This window comes from Camellia sinensis, chromosome 9 (assembly GCF_055761805.1).
Source record: "Camellia sinensis isolate YWXY chromosome 9, ASM5576180v1, whole genome shotgun sequence".
Taxonomy (NCBI): Eukaryota; Viridiplantae; Streptophyta; class Magnoliopsida; order Ericales; family Theaceae; genus Camellia; species Camellia sinensis.
The window spans coordinates 168,123,992-168,146,538 of NC_138969.1; the positions used below are offsets into that span (position 1 = coordinate 168,123,992).

General features: G+C 32.8%; 1 protein-coding gene across 2 annotated transcripts; it reads left to right on the top strand.

Moving 5' to 3' along the window:
* Positions 1-2,063: 2,063 nt before the first annotated feature.
* On the top strand, positions 2,064-7,676 carry LOC114270001 (G-type lectin S-receptor-like serine/threonine-protein kinase SD1-29). Of its 2 annotated transcripts, XM_082887961.1 has the most exons (8): positions 2,064-2,338; positions 2,476-3,669; positions 3,773-3,892; positions 4,718-4,929; positions 5,032-5,242; positions 6,348-6,585; positions 6,843-6,996; positions 7,102-7,676. In XM_082887961.1, exons 1-8 carry the CDS (start codon positions 2,308-2,310, stop codon positions 7,402-7,404), a joined length of 2,463 nt encoding a protein of 820 aa, XP_082744087.1. In that variant the 5' UTR covers positions 2,064-2,307; the 3' UTR covers positions 7,405-7,676. The 2 variants fall into 2 exon arrangements, with proteins under 2 accessions (XP_082744087.1, XP_028067190.2); XM_028211389.2 differs by having other exon boundaries at positions 2,217-3,669.
* Positions 7,677-22,547: the final 14,871 nt, after the last annotated feature.

Genomic DNA, 22,547 nt, shown 5'->3' on the forward strand with positions numbered 1-22,547 from the left:
TTTTTGACTTTTTTTTATCATTTTGTGATTATTTAGCCTAACATGAAAACCAAACACCGCCTAAGTATATCTTTTTCAAATATAATTTAGCTTCAATGTTAGACTTTAAACTTTATTCAATCTTTCTCCTCTTTTTACCAAACATATACGTAAGGGTCTTGATCAAGGCTTAATAAAAATAATGCTGTTTTGTTTATGCTTACCAGTATAAGGATTGAACTTAGATGGGACATTATTTTTGAGTCAAAATTTGAAAAAATTACGACTGTTTCCTGTTTTTTTTTTTTTTTTTGGTTTGAAAAAAGTAGAAATTATTTTGACAAAAATAAACCTGAAAAAATATATTTTAAATTTTAAAAACTTATTTCTGTCCCAATAAAGAGAATAGTATGTTTGGTAACTTAGTATAAATAAGAAAAGAAATGATTAGATAAGTTATAAGAGAAAAGAAATGAAATGAAATGATTGTAATTTTTTTCCTCTTTTGCTTGGATAGATAAAAGAAAAAAGAAATGAAATGATATTTAATTTTTAGGTAAACTACCAATAGATCCTAATAGTTGGACTTAATTGTCATCAAGTCTTATTGAAAATAAGTCCTAATACAATCATCGCTAAAAATATTTTTTTTGACGATTTTTTATACATCATTAAAAATTGACAATTAGGCACTTTGTTTTTGTCACGGTTTTTATAAATTGTCGTTAAAATTTACAATTAGTGACATTTTTCTGTGACGAGATTTTCAAATTGTCGTTGAAAGTTAAAAATTAGTGACCCTGTTTTTGTAACGATTTTTTTTAAACTGACACTAAATTTTTTAATTAATGACATTTTTTGTGACAAAATTTTTAAACTGTTGCTAAAAATTAACTTTTTGTGACGTCTTTTAATAGTACATGATGAAAAATGTCATTAATTATCATAGGACTTATTAGACAATGAGTCCACTTAATAGAACCAACAACCTACACGGAAGTCTCCCTTAATTTTTCTCCAATCTTGTTTGGTTAAGTTATATAAAATAAAAAGAAACAAAATGATATAATATTATATTATTAAATCAACCTCTTATAGGTATTAGTCTTTTTGGGTCCGTTTGGGAAGGGCTTTTCCAGGCTTTTTTAGCTATTTTAGCCACAAAAGACAAAATAGGCTATTTTAGCCACAAAAAACAAAACATCACATCCAACCCATAATCATTACACTCTTCTCTCACAAAAAAAATTCAAAAAAGCCAAAAAACCAAAAAGCCCTTCCCAAACCAAGTTTTTTAGCCCAAGGTAAAATAGCCAAAAAAATTAAAAAGCTAAAAAACCAACCCACTTCCCAAACGGAGGCTTTATTTGTTTGATGTCTAAAAGGATAGTTTTGGTATTATAACAATGTTTGGTGGCATTTCACTCCCAGTCTCTCCACTTTTGGAGATTGAAAATGGGAGTAATGACATAAATGTGTTTCTTTCCATTTCTTTCGATTTCTGTCTTATTTGGTAATCTAAACAAGTGATTGAAATTCATTTCTATCCATTTTATTTCTTTTCTCTTCAAATAACTCAAACCAAACAAATACAAAACAAAATGAGTGTTCTCCAAATTTTTTTTTCTTACCAAGTTTTTGAAATTTTTTCAGAAAATAAATTCTTAAAACTGAACCAAACAGAGCACAAATGTCTCAAGTGCCGGCGGGTTGACCCTCTCTCTTGATAGATGACTTTGTCGGCCTTGGAAGGAAGAATGGGAATATTATTGTCAGCACACCAAAATTGACTTTTATAGATGTTGAAACGGATACCTAACCTCCGGCCACATCAGATTCAGTTGACGGCAATCTAATATAATTTATATATAACTATTGAATTCCAGCTTTTCAATTCCATTTTTGTTTAATCATCAATTTCCATTATTTGACCACAAGTTGTAGAAATCTCCTCAACTAGAGGTTCTAGACAGTTCACTTCATTAAGGCTGTAACAATTCAACCCCCTTAGATTGTGTTGTGTATTGCACTAATTGAGATTGAAATAATATTATTTATAAAATTTCATTGGTTAGCCTTTCAGTGTCATGAAGAGCACTTTATTTTTGTTTATTTGGTCTTTCATTTGGATCAGAAGAATGCCTCAGCCGCCTTGATTTCATTTTCTTTGACTTGGGATTTTTACAAACACGTTATTTCATTCATGTTATTGTAAAAGTCACTGCCCTTTGATTTGTATTCAACTCTCAAAACTATTCAATCAGGTCCAATTTTTGTAGTTTACTATTGACATGGGCATCTCAATACATCAATCATGGCAGCTAGGGAATGATAAAAGCCTTAGCACTCAACATTGTAGGTGAGAAAGCCAAATGGGTACCAGAAATAGTCCTGCTTATGTTTTTCTTTCATTCCCATTGCTCTTGTGTTTCTTGATTATTCCATCACAATGTGCAACAACTGATACTTTAACTCAGTCCCAACCAATATCTGTAGGACAAACTCTTATTTCTCAAGGCCAAATCTTTGAGCTAGGCTTCTTCATTCCTACCAATTCTAGCAAACAATACATAGGAGTCTGGTACAAGACTGCACCTGGCCAGAAAGTTTTGTGGGTATTAAACAGAGAGAATCCTCTTTCAGCCACAGACAATGCCTCGAGTCTCACAATTGGCAGCAATGGAAATCTGAGATTATTAGATGGGAAGATGAACAATCTCTGGTCTACAAATGTCTCTGTCCAGTCAAATAACACAATTGCAGTGCTTTCTGATAAGGGAGAATTTGTTCTTAAAGACAATGCCTCAGGATCGATCTTGTGGGAAAGCTTTAACTACCCTGGTAACACTTTCTTGTCTGGTATGATGATAGGGATGAACTACAAAACAGGCGAGAAACGCTCCCTGACTTCGTGGCAGACAAACAACGATCCATCACCTGGGAATTTTGTGGAAGAAATTACACTAGATACACCGCCACAAGCTATTGTTTGGAATGGTTTGAAGCCTCACTGGAGATCCGGTCCATGGGATGGATCGAAGTTCATTGGTATACCATCCGTTGCAAATGGCTATATGGTTGGACTCAGCATCTTACAAGATAATCAGCAGGGAACCGTGTTTCTCGCTTTCAACTCGGTTAATGCCTCTTTTGTCACGATTATAGTCCTTACACCAGAAGGATCTATGACATCGATAAATTGGGAGGAAGGAAAAGACTGGTATACTACTTGGATAGCACCAGCACCGGGAAATCCATGTGATGTCTATGGATTTTGTGGAACTTTCGGGGTTTGCAACAACAATAATAATCCAATTTGTCAATGCTTGAAAGGGTTTGTACCAAATTCAGCTGAGGAATGGAGCAAAGGAAATTGGACAGGTGGGTGTGTGAGGCGAACTGAACTGCCATGCCAAAAGAACATTAGCACCCTAGCAAATGCGACAGCTAAAAATGACGGCTTTTGGCAGATAAGTCAAGTGAAGCTGCCTGATAATTATCAATCTTTGTTGACCGTGGTCAATGATAACTCCGGTTGCCAACAATGGTGCTTAAATAACTGTTCGTGTGTGGCATATGCATTTCCAGCTGGAATTGGGTGTCTGGTTTGGACTGGAGGCCTCGTGGATATTCAGCAATACTCAATTGAAGTGAACGACCTTTTCCTCCGCCTTGCAGATTCAGAGCTAGGTAAATTTAATTATACCATAATTTATATTGTGTTTGTGTTCTGAGTAATTGACAGTTCTTATATATGTTTATTCTTCATTTGTTTTTTCTTTTCCTATTCCAGGTAATAATAATGATAACAAGAAAAGAAACAGGATCATCATTAGCGTTACCATAATTTCTGGGGTTATCCTCTTGGCTGCTTTCTTGTTTGGTTTGCGCTGGTGGAGAGCCAAACAAAGAGGTAAGAAGGCTTCTATTTGGCTGCTGCATGTTTACATTTGTGACATTGAACAACCAATCATCACTTCCTGTTTTAGTGAAACAACTGTGAAATATTCATTTCTTCTTGAAAGTTATGCTAAATATGTGGCCATCAATTTTCTCTTTCATATGGAAATTAATGAAGATTGCTATTCCATCAAAAGTAGAAAGGCAAGGACCCCTAACTACTCCCTCATCTTACCCAAATGAAGTCAATAACTTTTTTCATTTCTTTTATGTTTTTTGGGTTCTGCAGATGCTATGAAAATTCTTTAGTTTTCCATGTACTATTGCTTAGATCTACAGAACTGTTGTCATATAAACCACAAATTTTATACTTCTAAAGCCAGTATTCTTCGAGAAACAACAAGATTTTAAAAATATTTTTGGCTTCCAAACATGGAATAACTACATACAATTCTCTTATCTGTTATTAATGCTAATTCATAAAATTGGTAGTTTTGTCGCTTAAGTTAATGATTGCTATTTAATAAAGAGATTATAATAATGCAAGGCTGTAAATCTTTAGTAGTCATAGACCATTGCCAATTCATTATCTATGATTTCTTTGAATTCCGTGTTTACTACTTATTTCATTTGTGAAAGACAAGATTTTGTGATTAAAAGTTCGTATTCCAAACAACCTCACAAATCATTTTTTTTTTCCCCTTTGAATTACAATGCTCAATATTTTCCCATTGGTTCAGAAAGCAGCATGATAATTTTAATTTTTGGTAGTCAGTTTTTGTTCAAATATGAGATGGGTAATTAATTTTCTGTTCTGTTGTTTCCCCTTGAACATCAGTAAAGACAATACACAGGATAAAAAGCTTCGAATCGGCTGAGAGAATGGTCAATCCAAGAGACACCCCACAAGAGATTGTCTGGGCAGGTCATGTGACACATCCGGAGTCATCAGAGCTACCAATGTTAGACTTAAATAAAATACTAGTCGCTACCAATAACTTCAGCCAACCAAATAAACTTGGGGAAGGAGGATTTGGCCCTGTTTATAAGGTAATCAATTTTTTTTCTTCTTTTTAAGTATGTGATGCTAAGCTTATACATGCACCTGTGATGTATATCTATGTAGTAATTAACAAAGTTTGTTGACCACAGGGAAAGCTAGAAGACGGGCAACAAATAGCAGTGAAAAGACTTTCTAGTCATTCAGGACAAGGCAATGAAGAGTTCAAGAATGAGATCATATTGATCTCCAAACTGCGGCACAGGAATCTTGTTAGGCTTTTGGGTTGCTGCATTGAAGGAGAAGAGAAGATATTGGTTTATGAGTACCTGACAAACAGAAGCCTGGACACGATTCTCTTCGGTAAGTTTTGACTTGGCAATTTTTCTTATTGAATTAATGAATATAAACAATAATGAAAGTTGCGTATCTTGTTTATTTTGTAGATTGGAAGTTTCATTAGGAATATTTTATATTTTATTGACTAAAATCTGTGTTATTTTTTTTTCCATGAAAACCAATTGTTATGCCAAGTTATCCTACTTGCAAGGATGGATCTAGGGGGGCTAGGAGGGCGGCCGCACCCCAGAAATTTGAAAATATATTATATATTATACTAAAAAATTTAAAATAATTTAAAATTATAGGAGTTCCCCAAATATTTTTTAGATAATTTCAAAATTATATAAAGTAGCCCCCAATTTTTTAAACTATTTGGAATTTTTTTTTTTTTTTTGAATTAGTTAACATATATAATAATCTATATTAAATTTCATGTATATGTATTTTTTAAATTAGGTCAAGATGAAAGAAAAAATTTAGAAACTTTAGTGGGTCAAAGTGTAAAATATGAAATTACTTTTACAAATATATAAACTATAAGATGCCTAATTTTTGTAAATAAATGCATGTAGAAATAGTTACTACTTTTTGTAAGTGAATATGGGCAAAAAAAAAAAAATTCTCAATTGTATGATTAGCTTTTTGTACTCAACTATCTAGATAAGGAATATATAGTTCAATATTTTATCGTAACATTATTGATTTTTTTCATGTTAGTAGAAATTGGTGTTAACTTCAAATTTTATTGGTTAGAGGTTAAATGTACTTTGGCACCCCAAAAGTCATAATCATGGATCCGAACAAATCCCCCTCTAATTTCAAGTAGGAGTGAACCAAACTTGATATATTCCCAATTAACTATCTTAATTGGACTCAGCCAAATAAAATTAATGATTTTTCATTAAAAAAACAAAACAAAACAAAAACAAACAAATATCAAAATTTATGGATTCTTCTTTCGTCCTGCATATTGTTCATAGCACATCTACTGCTATTACTGTATCGGTGAGGAAAGTAATATCAAAATTAGTTTTCATTCTTGTTTTCTTATTCTCATTGATTATAAAAGTACAGAGAGGACTGACCATAATGAATTTATCTTTTTGACTGTCATCCTGCTGATTAGATGCAAAGAAAAAAGAGTGGCTTGATTGGGCTAAACGCTTCAACATTATTCAGGGAATTGCTAGAGGACTGCTTTATCTCCATCGTGATTCTTGTTTAAGGGTTATTCATAGAGATTTGAAGGCCAGCAATATTCTCTTGGATGATGATATGAATCCGAAAATTTCAGACTTTGGGTTGGCACGAACTTTTCAAGTGACACAAGAGCTGGTAAATACTCGCAGGGTGATGGGAACATTGTAAGGATCCTTTCTTTCCTAGAAACAAAAAACATGTCTCCTATGTAGTACTATTTATAGATTGCTCAGTACTAACAGAACACATGGGATCTAACACACTAAAACTGCCCTTATTTTCTATTGCACCTCCATGAGCACACATGCAAACAGAACAGTTTTGAAGTTGTATAAGTGATTTAGTGAATATTTTGTTTCCTTCCCACCTGTTGCAATCTCATTAGGTAAGCATGAACATAACATTTTGCAATTAAATGCAGTGGTTACATGTCTCCTGAGTATGCGATGGGAGGGCTGTTTTCAGAGAAGTCAGATGTCTTTGCCTTTGGTGTTTTGCTACTAGAGATTGTTAGTGGCATGAGGAATACTAGTTTGTATCATTATCAAGAACAACATCTGAACCTCCTTGGTTATGTGAGTAAACTACTTTCACCGTAACTTGCTTTCAAACACTTTAGTCACCATCCTTATATTTGCTTCTTTCAATTTCATATTTTGACATATGTGGAACTATTCTAGGCATGGCAAATGTGGAACGAAAGAAGGGGACTAGACTTTGTGGATGAAACATTGGTGGAGTCATGTTCCCGGTTAGAAGTAACAAGATGCATACATATCGGCCTTCTTTGTGTTCAAGACCACGCTGGGAATAGGCCAACCATGTCAGCTGTAGTTCTCATGCTGAGCAGTGAATTAGAAGTTCCACAACCAAAACAACCTGCATTTACTATGCAAAGTTTGTTGGACTCTGATCTTCAATCACAATACAACAATATATATTCTGAGGATAGTGAGCTTGTATCGATTATTGAAGGGCGGTGACCAATTACCAAATTATATATTGCATTAGTTGGTATCAGTGTAAGGATTCGCCTGACTTGGGGACTAATGAGCAAAGAGATAGAAAACTCGTCAATGATGATCATGCGAAGGGAAATGTTACTTATAAGAAGTTTCAATTTTCAAGTGTTATTTAATGAGTGTAGCATTGAATATTCACTCATGATCAACTTGTTTGTTTACATGTTCATACTCATCGGGATTTTATGTATATGAAAATTACCTAAATTTAATGGTTTTTGTATATTTTGAAAGTATTCTAGACTGGATACTAGATATCAAAGAGTTTTTTTGAATATATGAAAATTTCCAATGAATAAATTTAAATCAAGTTATATTCCTTGAAAAATTTTAAAATTCTCTAGATAATGATTTGTGATTATGCATCAATTTCAACCAGTAAATAGCAATTCCAATCAAACAATTAAAGACAAATCGATACAACGATTTTACGTGGAAAACCCGCAATTGGAGTGCCTCCAATTGTGATAAAAAAAACTACGGGCAAAAGCCACAAAACAATCCACTAAGAAGACATAAAGAAATTACACAAGTGTACTCTCAATTACCTAGCGAATCCACGCCCAAATCGAACAAATCCCTATGTGCCTCTTCCAGCCCCGTCTTCACCTCAGAATTGTCTTGCCCAACGTTGAATCCACAATGCCGATGTCAAATCCACGGCGATGAACCACTCAGGAATCCACCAAAGTTTCAGGTCCAAATTCCCCAAAATCTATCGAAAAACAACTCTCTCTTTTTGAATAAAACAAAATAAACAAACCCTTTGATATAATCCACTCAATTCATAATATAAACTCTCATAGATATCAAAGGAAACAAAAAAAGAAACTCCAGATGAAAACCCTAATACCCAAGAAGAAGATCTAGAAGCCATACCCTAAAACCTGACTGAACCTTAGCTTTTATAGCAAACAGATCCGCGATCTCTGCTCGAGCGCAGGAATGGTCGCTCGAGCGGATTGACTAAAATGTGTGTTTTAGAGCAAGGGTCTACACTGGAGCACTACCCTCTAGACCCCCGTGAGCTGACCAGGCAGCTCGATCCCCGACGTAGTCAGCGAAGTGGCAAACATAAAAGAATTAACATCACAAACTTCTTTGCACGGCACAATTCGGGTTGGATTCGCATCTAACAATTCATAGCTTCACTGAAATAAAAGAATGAATAAAATTACAACTGAAAGGAATTTTGTCAAACGGGATTGCCAAGAACAAAAACCTAACAATCTTCCCATTTGGCAATGTCGTGACAAAACCACACCTAACAAATAAAATCCTAATCACCCCAACCCATTACAACCCATTATAGCCAACAAAAACAAACTTCATTCTCAAGGTTATGATATGCAAAATAGCTATTAGTGCCACAATCTCCAAAACAACTATTAGTGCTACAAGAGTATATGAAAAAAAATAAGTATATAACAAGATTATCTTAAAGCATGAGATGGAAATATGAATAGATGTAAATTGGAGATTTTAAGAACATGTAGCAAGAATAGATGACAATCCTTAGAAACATGCAAACACGCTCAAAAACCATTTTTGATTTTGACTCAAACGTCTCCACCTTTTTGTCATGAATTGTCAAAGGATGCTCAATCAACAAAAGCAAGAGCATAAACCACACAAGCAGGGACAAGATGATATAAAAATTAATAACCTATGAGAAGTAAGCAATGAACAAGCAGTGGATAGCAACATACAAACCAACTAATGCCAATCTCCCTTACCAAACCAATCAACATAAGTTCATGCTTAAAGAAAAACTTTGCAATGATAAACCAAACACCCCTATACTAAAAGTAACCACAAACATTGAAAACAATAAACAAGAAGAAAAACAACAACAAAAAAATATGGTGGAGCAAGCAAAGAATTTCAGATTTGTATCTTAAACTACACAAGATTATCCAAGAAACACAATTACTTGAAAACACAATGTGCACAGCTTCTAAAAGATTCCTCATAAAAGAAAGTGATGCATTATGTGAAAAGCATAGATCCCATGATAAAAGTGTGTGTGTGACTCTTGGAGTTCGACAAACACTAGATTCAAATCCTAGTAGTGATCTGAAAGCTGGACCTCAGGCAAGAGAATCTAAGCACAACTAAGGAAAGTCAGACCACTAGGAATCAAAGGGTATTTGTTGAGTAAAAACGGAGGCATTCCCTCAATCAATGAATTTTTTTCTTTCTTTCTTCTCCACATTTTTTTCCTTTTCTTTCTTTTGCACATTTTTTTTTCTTTTCTTTCTTTTGCGCATTTTTTTTTTCTTTCCTTTGCACACTCATTAGCGGCTTTCATGCTAAAAAGTATGGAAACCGAACCAGAGAAGCATGGATACAATAAGGATAGCCTGGTTGGTGACTCTAAGGTAGCCTTTTTCTCATGGCTGGACTACAAAGAACAGAAGGGAAAGCCATGGAAATGCAAAAAGATGGAAGGTGGTTAAGAGACTCAACATCACCCATGATGTGCTAGTATAGGTCAATTCCTCTAGAAAAACAAAAGACACAATGCTAGAAGTCCATAGAAAAAAATGATCACTGAGGCGGAAGAGTCCGATATTTGCTAATCCAAAAGTGTGTATAGAATTTTGACAACCCCGATCCGTAATTAGTTACTAAACTGTGATTAAGGACGTTAATCAAGTGATTAAATAATTATATGTTAATTATGTAATTTTGTATGCTATTTGATTTTCTATCTGTTGTGAATTCTGTATTAATTTGAAAATAGAAAACCTTACCGGTGTCCAAAACCTGAATTGATTACATGGATGTGTCATTTGGAATTTATAGAATCATTTGGCAGTTTTTATTAAATATTGATTCAGTTCAGTAAAATTTGCATGTGATTAAATTGAGCCTTGATGGGAACTATTTTGGATTAATTGAATTTTGAGCTAACCTGGATAAATTAAGGTTACTTGTGTTTGATTTAAATGATGCATGATTGGTACCTAATCTAATCCTATTAACGATCCAAGATGTGATTAAGAGTATGGTGTGCTAAGGCCTTGGTGATGTTGAGTGTAGGGGATCACAACCTTTGTGTGTGTTGGAGCCTTGCATGCATAACCACGTGGGCATTTTGAGGAGAAGTGTGTATGTGTATATTCAGCTGAGTGAGGAAGTGTTGTATCATCCATTTTTTCTCATTTGGTCCCTTGTGTTGAGAGAGTTTGATGAGAAGGAAGGAAACTAGGGAGATTCATCTCACATCTCTGAAGTCAAAGCTCTACGTACAAGTCTTGAGCATATTTTCTGCAGCCAACTCCCATGCATCATGACTTCAACACATCTTTGAACCAATTTCATGAATTAGCACGAGAAGTGGGTCTTTGGGCTTGTAGATGACTTGCATGTGCAAACTTGGAGATTAACCTTTGGTTCCATCATTTTGAGTCAGAGTTTTGAAGTCATTGCAAGCATGTGAGTTCGTATCTTGCATCATGTTTTGGAAATTCATGGATTCTTATCAACCATTTGCATGTTTTGAAGAAATCAAGAAAATAGTTTGAAAATCTTTCGTGCAGGAGCTTTTGAGTTCAAATTTGCTAAATCCATGACTCTTGAGCTAAAGGTTTGTAAATGATCATATATTTGTGTTTTAGAAAAGTTTTCCAAGTGTTTTGGTCAAGCTACGCATGAGTGTAGCCATTGAAATTGCATTTTGCAGGTCAAAACTCTGTTTTTGGAAACCCAGAATTTCACAGTCCGCTCGAGCGAGGAAACATGCGCTCGAGCGGAGAATGCGAGCCCTCAGTATTTTTGCACGCATGAGCGCTCCGCTCGACGCTCGAGCGAACCCTTTGCATATCGTTGATCCGCTTGAGTGTGGAAGTTGTAGCTCGAGCGTAGATTGAGACCAACTAGCACTTTTTCCAAGTTTGCAGACCGCTCGAGCGAAGGAAGTCTCACTCGAGCGACTCGAGCGACCCCTCGCATGTTTGCATATCCGCTCGAGCGAGGAAAGATACGCTCGAACGGGGACCTTGTTTTCAGAAATTTTACCAAGTGTTTCAACTCATATTTTGGCATCCCCATTGCATCTTTAGCATCCCTAAGCCTTAATTAAGCCATGGTAATGAGGTTATGAGGTAGAAACACACTAGGAAAGAAATGCACTTAGTTAAGAAGTTGTAAGTGTGTGTTTTAAGCAATGTGTTAAGAAAGAACAAGAATCAATGTAATGAAAGCTAAGCCATGATGGCCACATGAATGTGTAATGATAGATATCTTTGTGTTATGTACTTTGTGGTTATAGGTCAAGACTCGAAGACTAATTGACCATTTACGGGAACCATTGTGAGTAACGTTATTGTAAAGATATGTTCATATGAATTATGTTCCAAATGTGATTTGATAAGTTATGATTTCTGAAATGATATTTGTTTACGTAAACGAATGGCCTATGTTTGAAATCTATTATGGCATCCATAGATAGTCCCAAGTCATGGGGGATGACATGTTAATGCAGGTCCATGACATATATGTGATACGAGATCTTGTTGGCCACTTCACTGTGGTGATATGTGTTTAATCGGTATTCGGAACCGATTACTCTAGTCGGAGACGATATGTGATGTGTTCTGTGGGAGGTACCATTAGTATGTTCAGACATGAGAATGATTATGTTATGATTTTCCTTATGATTACGAAATGTTCAGAATTCGTTCACTAACCCCTTTATCTTAATGTTATTCATTGAGCTTTAGCTCACTGTATGTATAAATATGTATAGGTGGGCATTTTGGAGATCAGTCCTGAAGACTCTTGTCTGGATCTGTGTTCTGTTATCAACCAACCATTGCACCTCACGTGGAGGTTCCGGATGTGTCACTTGTTATGAGTTTCGGTTACTTGTGTATATGACTTGTAGTTTTGTTAGATGTACTTAAGATACTTTTATGTGTGTGGGTATAATGTATGAATGACTTTTGGATACGTATATAAAGTTTTAAATATTCTGTTTTATATAAGTCAGCATAGCTCATTGGACAATTATATTTATGTATTTGCTTCCGCTAGCCCCTTAATTTTGTTAATCAATTCAGAGGCCTTCGGTAATCCAAGGATTACTGGCCGGTTACGATGCTAAATCCATAGAGGCAGGTTTGGGTCATGACAAGAATGAGACATACTAATTAAAGAACATACACTCCGAAATGAGTAATGACCACAGAAAGCACACACACATATTAACATGTAATGGATATTCTCATCAATTCCAATATGCAACAAGAACTTCTCAAAAATTACAAGCTTGCAAAATCATACTAAGAAAATCTTTTTAGATTTTTTTTTCTTTTTAAAACAAAACAAGACAGAAAATGAATGAGCACACACTAAATAACCCAAAAAGAAAAAAACAAACAAAAAACCCAATAGCAAAAAGAAAAAAAAACTAAAACGAATCAACAAATTAACACAAGTCAAGTTTTCTCACCCAAACCGCTTTAGTATGAACAAAGTTGTGAGAATTACGGTTCTCGGGTGGTGTCTTCACAATGTGGTTCCCTTCTCCTTCATTGGGAACCCGTCACGACTTGGTGTCCAACTTTCTATTTCTAGGTCTAAGAAAACACATCCTCTATTCATATTTGGTCTTAAGTAAATCAAAATAACGAGGTCTAATATGACCCTTAACCTCATCACCACTAATGAAGTGGCTTATACCCCACGAGATGTTGAAATTTCTTTCTTCTCTATGAGACACTCTCCCATGCAACTCATAACAATAAGAGCGAATATGACCATACATACCACAATGATGACAAACAAAAACAGGGTGTACCTTCTTTTCTTTGACTTTACCAACTCTAGGAAGATTGACAAGTCTTTCCTCTCGTTGAATCTTTTGCTTCCCCTGCCCTTGAGTTCTTGTATCATGAGATATGGATGCACTCCGTTTTTGCTCTTTGTTATCACCAAAGCCAGTGCCACTCTTGTCTTAACACATTTGTTGAGACCCAATGATATTATCCAAAGTCTTTGATCCTTTTTTCCAAAGACCAATGGTAGCCATAGCACACTTGAGCTCCTCTTCTTTCTTGATCATTAGTTCTTCCAAGGCAACTTGAGACACCTCGAGAGTTTCTATCTTTTCTTCATACGTTGCATAGATTTGTTGTAGCTCATCCCTCTCTATCTCACAAGTCAAGGGATTCGTACAAAGAACTTGTCGATCACCAGAAATCTTAATGGCATCATTCCTAGCTTTGAAAATCTCCTTCTTTAATTTGACATTCTCACTTTCATAGGCTTTGAGTTTGATAGTGAGTTTGTCATTCAATTTAGATAAGTTAAAAGATTCCTTATATAACTTTTCATAAGCTTGCTGAAGCTCTTCATCATCACTCCATGAGGATTCATCATCAGTAACATTCTTAACTAGCCTCTTCGAATACTCTATTTGTCCTTCAGTTTCGAAAGCCTCCATGAAAGTAAGGAATTGTTCATGCCCCTCTTCACCTTGTGCTTTGTTGTCACTTTCATCTTTATCAGACTCGGATTCATCATCCCAAGTGATAGCGAAGGTTTTCTTCTCCCTCAAACGATTAGGGCATCCTTGAGCAAAGTGGCCAAATCCTTGGCATTCATAGCATTGGACTCTTTCAGAGTTCCCTTGTATCTTTCTTTTCTCCTTCTTGGTTATAGAATTAATTTTGAGTTTATCTTTACCTTTGGATTTATGAGTTGATTCCAGTAGATTAGAATTCTTTTTCAGAAAAGATTTTTTAAATTGTTTTACAAAAGCATCCGTAATCTTAGAATCTATCTTACAATCCTCATTAGAATATTTTCCAACTCTATGAGTACTACTAAAAGCAATAACATCTTTTTGTTTCTTTTTTGAATTCATATGTGCCTCATGAGTTTGGAGATTTTCAACCAAATGATCCAGTTTGAGGTTGTCAACATCTTGAGCCTCCTCAATAGCCGTAACTTTTGCTTGGAACCAATCGGGCAAGGACCTCAAAATTTTCTCTACAATCTTGGATTCCGGTATTTTTTTCTCCTCAATTGAAGTTAGAATTTACAATGTCACTCAACTTCGCATAAAATTCATCAAAGGTCTCACTATTTTTCATTGAAAGATTTTTGAAACTAGACGTGAGCCTTTGAAGTTTTGAGCATTTAACAGAAGGAGTGCTCTCATAAATAGTTTGTAAGATATCCCAAGCCTCTTTTGTGACTTTACAATTGCAAATACGACTAAACTCTTCTGGTATGATAGCGTAAAAGAGAGAATTGATAGTTTTACTATTCCAACTACAATTTTGATAATCAATTCTGTCCCACTTATCAATTGGTTTAGGAAAGATTACTCCATCAACAATAATCGTTGGTTCAATCTACCTATACATGACAGATTGCCAAACTTTTTCATCAATAGATTTTAAAAACGATCTTATCCAAACTTTCAAAAAAGAATAATTAGATCTGTCAAGAAGGAGTGGTCGAACCATATAGTTTATGAATTGAATCTATTATCACAAGTCAAACAAGATCTCGCTCTAATAGTTTTTTTTTTTTTTAAATAGAGCGACCTGCTTTTATACCAACTGTAAATTTTAAAAATTTCTTAGATATTGATTTGTAATTATGTATCAATTTTAACCAGTAAGTAGCAATCCCAATCAAACAATCAAAGATAAATTGACATAACGATTTTACGTGAAAAAAATCACAATTGGAGTGCCTCCAATTGTGATAAAAAAACCATGGGCAAAAGCCACAAAACAATCCACTAAGAAGACATCAAGGAATTACACAAGTGTACTTTCAATTACCTAGCGAATCCACGCCCAAATCGAACCGACCCCTATGTGCCTCTTCCAGCCCCATCTTCACCTCGAAATTGTTTTGCCCAATGTTGAATCCACAACACCGATGTTGAATCCACGATGATGAACCACTCAGGAATCCACCATAGCTTCAGGCCCAAATTCCTTGGAATCTACTAAAGAACAACTCTCTCTTTTTGAATAAAACAAAATAAACAAACCCTTTGATACAATCCACTCAATTCATGATATAAACTCTCACAGATATCAAAGGAAACAAGCAAAGAAGCTCCAGATGAAAACCCTAATACCCAAGAAGAAGATCTGGAAACCATATCCTAAAACCTGACTGAACTGCAGCTTTTCTAGCAAACAGATCCGCGATCTCCGCTCGAGCGCAGGAATGGCCGCTCAAGCAGACTGACTAAAACGCATGTTTCAGAACAAGGGTTTACGCTCGAGTGTTGCCCCCCAGACCCCCACTAGCTGACCAAGCAGCTCGATTCTCGACATAGTCAGCGAAGTGACAAACATGAAAGAATTAACATCACAAACTTCTCTGCACGACACAATTAGGATTAGATTCGCATTTAAAAACTCATAACCTCACTGAAATAAAAGAATAAATAAAATTATAACTGAAAAGAATTTTGTCAAACAAAATTGTCGAGAATAAAAACCTAATATTCCTACTAAATTGTTTGGCTTTCTTGTGGTTGACTAAAGAGTCCAGTTCAAAGTATGTCCGAGGAACCATGGTTGTGCACTGTCTAGTTAAAAACCTTTTTAAATTTTTAAAAACTTTATGATTTGTTTTTATTTTTCAATAAGACAAAAAATAAAAATAAAAAATAATATACCAAATAATCATATTATTAGGGGAAAAAAATAGATTATGAAGGACACTATAATCTATAAAGAAAAACCATATCATACATCACAAAACAGCATCAATTCCTTCAAATTTCCTAATTTTATCTAGAAGCTATCATTGACATCAACAAATGGATGCAAAACAAAAATTTTAACCACAAAAGCCTTAGATTTATTGTCTACGTTTGTTTAGCAGATTAGATTAGATGGAATTATTAGTGAAAAGATAATTAATGAAGAGATTGTTAATGTAGAGATTGTTAGTGAGGAGAATAAATAAAAGTGTGTTTTTACAATAATAGTGTGGAGGATGATAGTGATGAGATTATTAAATTATTTTTATATAAAATAAATAAAAGAAATTACTTCTATATTAAAAAAAAGATAAAACAAATATTAAAACAAACAGGTGCACTTGGTAAAAAAAATAAAATAGACTCAATCCACTTACTATTTTTCTAATCCCAACCAAAATCTAGCCAAATTAATCCCCCCGACTGAGAAGGATTACTAAACCCGTCGAACTATTACTCCCCCTCCCCAAAAAAAAAAAAAAAAAAAAAAATTGTGAACGGGACCTACAGCCATAACACTCTAATCCTCCCTCCCACACTGGTAAACAAACATGGCCATTATGTTTGTGATTTGTCTTCTAACTAGTGGTGGTTATGGCCCACTCTGCCTGCCCAATTAAACTTGGTAATTTTAGGATTTCAAAAAATATAATTAGCCCATAAAATTGAGTTGGGTTGAAATTTCGAACTTATTTAATTTTTGGGCAGGCTATATTAAATGGGCAAAACACCGATAAATCTCAAATTTTAATTGTTAAATCATTTGGTCCTGTCTTTTATTTTGTAGACTAATAAGTCCTATTTAAATATGAATTACGTATATACCCCTTTATTTAACACGTAATTTTTTTTTATGGAGGGCAAATGTAAGTTTTTACTGATGTTGTAATGACAAAAATACCCAAAAAGCTTACTATATGTCTTTTTTAGATTTCCCTCATTTCCGAACATTAGTAACATCATCAAACATCAACAAACATCATCAACATTGTGAACATCATCAACATCAACTACATTTTCAACATCATCAAACATCAACAACATCATCAAACATCACAACATCAACAACATCATTAAATATCATCAAATATTATCAACATCAACTACATCTTCAACATCATCAATGTCATCAAACATGCGTACAATAATGTAATACCAAAATTTTTTTCATTACTTGATGTACGAAATTGAATAACGAGTCCAATTATGCAACACACGCCAAATCAAAATTCGGAAAACCATCACAACGAAAAACTGACCAATGGACTAACACCAACCTGAAAGAGCCGCACAGCACTTCAAACCAATAAACACCACAAACTGTTAGAAATCAAAATTACACACCAAACCCACATTAGGCACAAAACATCACTTAAGGAAACATCAACAATTCCAAATAGAGTCCCGTAATCCTCTCTCCCAGAAAAATAGTAATGTTAAAAACATGCCTTATCCACACAACACCAACAAAATCTTTTTGAAATCAAAATCAAGGGCAAACAAGTAAACCACGTCTAAGAAATACAAGCAAAACAACATACCAAAAATACAAAAAGGACTAAATGGTTTAACAAAAAACACTCGGGACTAACTGGAGCAACATTTTCTTAAATGGGATTTATGAGTAATTTTCCCATATAAATCTCCTCAAATTATCGGTTATTTACATTTTATTCTCCTAAAAATCCAACAATTATCTCCCTCAAATTATTTGAATTTGAACATTTAAGTCTTTTTGTTAGTCATCTTTGGATGAAAATTTGTCAAGTATTGTGCACATGATGGTTACATTAAAATTTAATATAATCATTGTTAGGTTTAAAACATTAGGGAAGTAAAATGTAAATGACTGATAGTTTGAGGGATTTTAATATAATTTGCCCTTAATTTTTTTAAGGGATTCTATTTGCACCAAAAAAATACATCTAATTTCTTATTATACGCTATTAAATTATTTATAGTTATAATTTACTCTCAATACACCCTATGTTTTTTATAAATTACCCTTCAAAATATACCCAAATAACAAACAAATCAAAAATTCTAAATTACACTACTTTGTAAAACCCTTTCAAAATTCCTTAAATAAACATTTTAAACATTTTTTTTTTCTCAATTCCAAGACAATTCTGATGATGTTAATTCTCCTCCGTATAAAAACAGTGGCATGCTAGGTATTCCGTGAAAAGATTTCTTAATAAGCAGGTAGTTGTGCAAAGGAGGATTCTTTGATGGGGAAGATGCCTGGCAAGAATGCATCTGGAAACGAAGGTGAAATTAGAGCCAATTCGTAAGAGCAAGAGGGTGCCAAAGAGACGTGTATTGGATGGATTGTTTCAAAAAAATATTTTTGATTTTTATTTTCATTAATTGTTTGATTTTATTTAATTTTTTTTTCTATTTGTAAGTAATAACCTTATAATAAGAAACAATGATATTGATGATAATGGTGAATTTTGGTGGGGTGGATTTGAATTTTGAAGTGATAAAGAAAATTTCTTAGAAAATAATTGAAACTTGATTAAGAAGATGTAGGGAGTTGAAGATGAAGAATACAGATAAGTGGTTTGGGTGTACCATAAGCAAAAAAATAATTTTTTATTTTAGAGTTTAATGTGTATTGTCATTATTAGTAAATCTACATTAGGATATAATAGAAATTAAAATTTCAAAAATGTAGTTGGGCGTACTAAGTTATTATTTGGATGCAAATGGAATCACTCAATTTGTCTGGTTAAATTTGAAACAAAAAAATTTAGCCCAACCGGATTATTTATAAAATATTCGGAAAATTACAAAAAACACAAAAAAAAAAAAAAACAAACAAACAAACAAAACAAAACAAAACAAAATTCTTGAGTTTTTAATTTTGTCAAGTTAAACCCCAAATTTTCAATTTAAACCATTTGTTTATTTTCATTAAGTAAAATCAACAAAAAAGATGATATTTTAGTCATTGAACTCAATGAAAAAAGATATTTTAGACATTTTATATATACCTACATTGAGTTTAATGATTAAAATACTATTTTCCTGTCAGTTTTACTTAACAGAAATAGACAAATGATTTAGATTAAAAACAAATCAAAAGATTATAGTTTAAATTGGCAAAAAATCAAAACCTTGGGATTTATTTGGTTAAAAGATTCAAACCCTGGGTATTTTTTATTTATTTATTTATTTTTTTTGTAATTGTCCCTAAACTATTAATTTTAAATTTTATATTATTTAGTTACAAAATAAATTTAAAAATAATAAAATAAAAGTATATATATTTCTTTATAAGATTTAAATTAAAATATTTTTTAATTGATCATATTTATTTTATAATTAAATTTTATTAATGTTTCTAGTTTCAATAATTATTAAAATGATCTAAATAATTTAATAGCATTTCAAGACCCAGAAGAAAATAAAAATATTTCATATTTGTTGAGTTAAGTGGATGGACTTGAGAATATAGAAGTTCTTTTAGGTCCAAGCTTGACTTGGAATGATTAGATTAGGTCTGATATCAAATCAGACCGACATATGTTCTCTTACCATATAGTACAAACTTAGTCCAAACTCAGCCCAACTCGGTGTTTGTCTACCTTTTGACCTTGACTAGCAATGTTATATCTATTTATTAACAATTTTACTAACAACATACATGTCTAAATGTTATTCAATGTTCAACTTACTTGGTTTAATAATTCAGGATTCACATTTCAAAAATTTGAAATTTTTTATTTTTCGAATTTTTTTGTCCTTACTAAATATTTTTAATATTTTAAACAATTTTTTTTTTATTTTTAGATACACCTAACATAAATACACTTTAAAAGTGTAATATTTGTAGAAAAAAATCTTTAAAAAATTCACTAAATACCAAAAATATAAATATATATATATATATATATATGAAAATTCAGTATATTTTTCATATTCTTGTGCATTTATTGATTTTTTTAAATATTTTTTTACAAATATTTTACTTTTTACATACATCTAATTAAGGTACATCTAAAAAAATAAAAATAAAAATACTTAAAATTTTAAAAATATTAGCTAAAAATTAAAAAAAAAAACACACGAAAAATAAAAAATTCAATTTTCAAAAAATTAAAACCAAATACAGCGATCACTTTTTTTTTTGTTTTTTTGTGTTTTTTACATTTAACCTCTTATATTATTAGTAAAATTGTTAGTGTATACAAACTTATTCAACCTTAGACACTAATTTTTATTCTTGTCACAATTTTTGGGAACATATCCTAAATCTGGAATAACTTCAACAATTGAGTAGTAAAGGAATTAATTAAACAAATTAGAACATTTGACATTGGCAAAACCTTTCATCCTTAGTCCTAAATTTTGCAAAACCTTCAATATGTATAGTGATTCAGGAACATATCCTAAATCTGAGTCTTAATATTGACATATTTGTCTAATATTGACCAATATGTGATCTTTTTGCTGATACCTATATGTATAGTGATTCTCAGGAGATACAAGCTTTATTTCCAAGGAGGAGTGGGACATTGCCCTTTGGCCTTAGTCTTAACAAAGTTGACCTTGTGGATGTTAAAAATGGTGCCTTGACTTTGGCCAACAGCACACAATCAGTAGAGATCAATACATAATATAAATTATATATAAAACAATTAGTTTCCAGCTTTCAATGTCATGCATCATACATACACTCATTTATTTTTGTTTACTCAAGTCTCCAATGGATCTGACATTTCCACATCTTAGAAAGTTTATTTTCATTATTAAGAATATAAAAAACACCAATCTTAGATTTTGTATTGCGCTAATGGAAAATGTTTGGTAGCTCAAATTTTTGTGGCTCAAATGGCTCAAATCTGTCAAAACGACGTCGTTTTACACTCAAAATCTGTCAAAACGACGTCGTTTTGACAGATTTGAGCCATTTGAGCCACAAAAATTTGAGCTACTTAGCATTGTCGTTGCACTAATAAACATGAAAGATAAATGTTGCATTTGGTAGCGTTTTGTAAATATAATTTGAGAATATGAATTGTATTTTGAGTTTGTGAGTTTTGAAATTATGATTTGAATGTAGAAAATTTGTTTGGTGAATGAGTTTTGAAAAGAGTTTTTGAATTGAGTGGCGTGACATAATTTTTATACAAAAACTTACAACTCATAACCAAACACAACCCAAAATTCTATTCAAAACTCATAAAAAAAATTTTAAAAAAAAATTGAAAATATTTTTTATTTAACATATAAAAATAACACGGGCAAATAAAAAAAAAATTCAAGAACATTGTTCCGGACGACCGGCCGGACGTCCGATGGGACATCCGGGTACACTATTTTTCAAATGCGGGTGTAGAAATGTTTTTTGAAAACCGTAAACAAACGCCGCACTCAAACTTGAGTGTAGAATCATAATTTAAAAGCTGTACCAAACACAGCCAAAATTATTCATAAAATTCATGAATAATATGAATAAAATTATTCATAAAAATATTCACTAAAAAAATATGAGAAACAAAAAACTCAATTTTTAAAAAATTGAATTAAAAAAATTGAAATCAAACACAGTGATTGCTTTTTTTATTATTATTATTTATTTTTAACAACCAATCACATTTGACCTCATATATTTTTAGCAAAATTGTTAGTGTATACAGAATTATTCAACCTACGCACAGATTTTTATTCTTGTCACAATTTTTGGGAACACATCCTAAATCTGGAATAACTGCAACAATTGAGTAGTAAAGGACAAAATTAATTAAACAAATTATACCATTTGACATTGGCAAAACCTTCCATCCTTAGCCCTAAATTTTGCAAAACCTTCAGTAATTGAGCAGTAAGGACACAAATTTAAATATCATTCTTAACGTAATTAAAGCTCCGTTTGGGAAGATGGATTTGGGGCTTTTTTTGACTATTTTAGTCACAAAAGACAAAATAGGCTATTTTAGCCACAAAAAACAAAAATCAAATCCAACTCATAATTATCACACTATTTTCTCACAAAAAAAGGTCAAAAAAGCTAAAAAGTCCTTCCCAAACCAAGCTTTTTAACCCAGGTTAAAATAGCTAAAAAAGCCAAAAAATCAAAAAACCAACCCATTTCCCAAACGAAGCCTAAATTAATTTTGTGTTCCCATCTCTTTATTTCATCACTCCCAATTGCACATCTAATGAGGTAACAAACAATACTAACCAATCAACTTTCTTCGAACTCTTCTTTATTTTTTCAAAAATAGTTGCTGCCTCATTAAAGGTGTAATTAAGGGTGATGAAATAGGGTATATAGCAAAACTCTAAGAAAAATTACACTAACCTCCCTTGAAGTTTAGAAATTTTTTTTAAAAAGTGACTGAAACTA

Excerpts from the sequence above, each read along its gene's own strand:
- LOC114270001 (XM_028211389.2), top strand. The coding sequence starts at position 2,352 with ATGGGTACCAGAAATAGTCCTGCTTATGTTTTTCTTTCATTCCCATTG. Across the intron at positions 3,670-3,772 it reads CCTTGCAGATTCAGAGCTAG|GTAATAATAATGATAACAAG; the intron begins GTAAATTTAATT and ends TTCCTATTCCAG. Across the intron at positions 3,893-4,717 it reads GTGGAGAGCCAAACAAAGAG|TAAAGACAATACACAGGATA; the intron begins GTAAGAAGGCTT and ends CTTGAACATCAG.